Raw genomic sequence first — 3,654 nt, 5'->3', positions numbered from 1 at the left:
TGATAACGCGGTCCAGTATTCCACGTGGACCAATAAAGAGAAGAGAGAAATCCACTCCTGGTATGCGCCAATACCGTTTGGCGGTGCGACAAACACTATTTTGAGGTTTTGGTCTCTACATGTGTAAGAAATATAGAGGGGAGCACAGTCACCTGTCTAGAGAAGGACAACAGAGGTAGTGCGCCCACAATCTCTAAGACTGCATGGCCAGCCTTGAAAAAGAGAAGCATGTAGACGTTAGAGATAAGAAATTTCGAATTCTCTCTCTCTCTCTCTAGTGCTCTGTCTTCTCTCTTCTTCCAGAAAGCTAACTTGACCGTCGGAGGGGTTTTCTGGCAAACCCACCTACCGGGTAGCTCACTTTTGTTTTGTTCACAGTATGACAGAGTTCTAACGGAGTGAGACGAGCTTGGTAGCAAGGAGGTACGGTGCGAGGCTAATATTTCACTTCTGTACAATTAGCATGGCCAGTCTTAAAAATTAAGAGCATGCAGATGTTAGAGGTAAGAAATTTCGAATTCTCCCTCTCTCTCTCTAGTACTCTTCCTTCTCTCTTCTCCCAAAAAGCTAACTTAACCGTCGGAGGGGTTTTCCGGCAAACCCACCCGCCGGGTAGCTCACCTTTGTTTTGTTCGCAATACAACGGAGTTCTAACAGAGTGAGACAAGCTTGGTAGCAAGGAGGTACGGTGCGAGGCTAATATTTCTCTCTCGTAGAATTGGTGTCGTGTGGGAATCTCTTTGACAGACAAACCTTGTTCTACAAGCTTTTTTGACTGTTTTCCATGGCGAACATCGTTGAAACACTGCTGCTCATCGTCGACAGAATCACTCCAGAGTTAGTTCGGAGAAAAGATGGCCCTCCTGCCATTCCGACAATGGTGGGCCTGGAGACATTCTCTAGAGGGCTACCTAGAGACGTGCGAGACAAACGCGCGAGGAGCACTGATCATTCGCAGAGTCCTGAGGGGCGTCAGCGGCGAGGAGAATCGCATGCTCAGTGCCTAGAGCACAAACTCAGAGACCAAAGCGCCCTCATACAAAAGATTGTGGCTGAGATAGAAATGTTGAAGTGACAAATCAAAGAGAAAGGTGTTGCTGGAATAGGAAACCACAGTGAGCGCACCCAACCCCGTCGCTTAAGCAGCCAGCACCAATAGGAGACACCCTCCCTCTCCATCACCAGGAGCTACGACATTGGCGATTTCGACCCACCAATAGAGAGATCACGCATGCACGACAGTAGTTACCGTCCCTCGTGTCCTACTCCGTCCGTTCGGAGGACCTGAGGGACGTCTTGGAGGAACATGCACACCGCAGAAAGGCCCAAAGAGTGTCGACGTTGCAAAAGCTGAGTCCCAAAATCCATTGCAGTGAGGAGGTAACCATGCTGCCACCTAGAATGGTGATTCTAGCACTGGAGGACAGAGACTAGGCAAGACTCACCGCCACCCCACTGTCTCTAGAGATTGAAAGCACACCCCTCTCCGCCGGATTCCATCAACCTAAGTTCACGTTGTACGACGGCAAGACAGATCCGTACATGCACATTAGTCATTATCGGCAAGTAATGGCTAGCCATCGGCGCAATAATGCCTTGATGTGTCTCATATTCCCAACAAGTTTGGGAGAATTAGGCCTGAAATGGTTCGAAAGGCTCTCAGAGGAGAGTATCGAAGGGTGGCAGCAGCTGGCGAAAGTCTTCGTCACCAGATTCAAAACCAATACTCGAACACCGAAAGAGGTCGACCACCTCTTGTGTACCAAGATGGTGTCAGGAAATTCATTGAAAGCATACAATGCCATGTATTGGGAGACCTACAATAAGAACCTCGATTGCCCTACCAATTTGGCAACCGCCTAATACAAATGAGGTATACCAGTCGAACATAGACTGCGAGACTCACTCACGATGCACCAGCTCACAACCATGGAATCATTGATGCAGCGAATCAACGAGCACATCCGAGTAGAGGATGATGCCGCCACCGCCACCGTAACCGAGAAGCAAAATCTGATTGCGGGGGAAAAACGTATGGCTGGGAAGGTTCACTCGGTGGGATAGGAGGATAACCGTCCTAATAATCAAGCGAGAGAGCAACACCGCGAAACTGGCCGCAATTATAAAACAGAGGCCGCAGGAATGACCAAGCTAATGCTTCACGTAACGAGGAGGAAGATGCCAAGAGAAAGTTGAAGGCGTGGACTAGTATCACAACGGTCTTCAAAATCCCAATTTACCGTATCATCAGCAAGATTAGAGGCGAGCCATATGTTCGATGGCTAGCGAAATTGGGGGATGCACTGAGGGGCTTCAACTCAAGATACCGCTGCACTTTTCCTGAAGAAATGGCGCACTGAACGAAGGATTGCGTGCCATTGAAACAGCACTTGGAAGAGCTGGTCACAGCGGGACATTTAGACTATTATATTGACGGCAGAATGAGAGCCGCCCCACAAGGACAAGCCGAGCCAAATGGGCTTGCCGTATTAGATGCCGTACCCCAAGGAGTCATCAATGTTATTCACAGTATCATCGAGCCAATACGAGTGTGTGAGCTTAGGGGGATGATTAAGAAAGCCGAACACATGAGGGAAGTGCTCTCCGTTCAGCCCGCCATGAAAAATGGGAAGACCGAGATCAAAGACATCATGACTTTTTCAAGCAAGGACTTAGACAGAATTCAAACCCCTCACAACGACGCCTTGGTTATGACACTTCGCATCAAAGACTTCGACATCAAGAGAATATTGATCGACCAAGGGAGTTTGGTCGAGATCACATACTATGATGCATTCAAGCAGATGAAGTTGGAGGACAAGGACTTGGCCCTAGCCGCATCTCCTTTGATCGGCTTCAACTCTCAGCCAAAATGGCTTATCGAGAAGATCATATTGCCGGTCAAGGCTGGGTCGGTCACGAAGCAGGTGGAGTTTTAGGTGTTAGAGGTCCCATCGACCTATAATCTGATCTTGGAAAGGGGTTGCTTACACGCTATGCAAGCAGTGGCGTCAACCTATCACCAGGTCATGCGCTTCTCTAGCCCAATTGGGCAAATAGAAGAAGTTTGGAAAGACCAAGTCATGTTGAAACAATATTTTGTCGCGATCAATGGCACCAGGGAAATAAAGGGCTTCGTCCAGATGATAAAAGGACTAAAAGACAAGGAGGTCGGTAGAGGATTTGGTGGAAGTTCGCATTGACGAGAATGATCCAAACAAGTTCTTTCTCCTGAGCTCATCTTTATCTAGCACCGAGCGGCTGGATTATGTAAATTTTTTGGTTTCCAACATTAAAGTCTTTGCATGGACGCCTTACGATATGTCTGGCGTCGACCCTAGTTTCATTTGCCACCAGTTGAATGTCTTTCCCAATGCACGGCCAGTCATTCCGAGAACTAGGAACTCAGCTCTACACCATGCCGAAGTAGTAGTCGAAGAGGCCAAAAACTTGCTGGAAGCTGGGGCGATAGAAGAAGTGCACTACCCTAGATGGATCTTAAACACGGTTGTAGTGCTAAAGAAAAATGAAAAATGGAAAGTGTGCATCGACTACAAGACAGTCAACCGTGCTTGCCCAAAGAATAGCTTTCCACTCCCAAGGATTGACCAGCTGGTGGATCTTACCGCTAGTCACCAAATAGCCATGTACGAA

The 3,654-nt window shown here is 48.1% G+C and overlaps 1 protein-coding gene across 1 annotated transcript; it reads left to right on the top strand.

Moving 5' to 3' along the window:
* Positions 1–1,929: 1,929 nt before the first annotated feature.
* LOC114261566 (uncharacterized) lies at positions 1,930–2,939 on the top strand. The gene is made up of 2 exons (XM_082871973.1): positions 1,930–2,046; positions 2,388–2,939. The coding sequence occupies exons 1-2, from the start codon at positions 1,930–1,932 to the stop codon at positions 2,937–2,939; spliced, it is 669 nt and encodes a 222-aa protein (XP_082728099.1).
* Positions 2,940–3,654: the final 715 nt, after the last annotated feature.

The sequence above is a fragment of the Camellia sinensis genome, chromosome 5 (genome assembly GCF_055761805.1).
Source record: "Camellia sinensis isolate YWXY chromosome 5, ASM5576180v1, whole genome shotgun sequence".
In the NCBI taxonomy this organism is placed as follows: Eukaryota; Viridiplantae; Streptophyta; class Magnoliopsida; order Ericales; family Theaceae; genus Camellia; species Camellia sinensis.
This window is presented reverse-complemented; position numbering and strand designations above follow the sequence as displayed.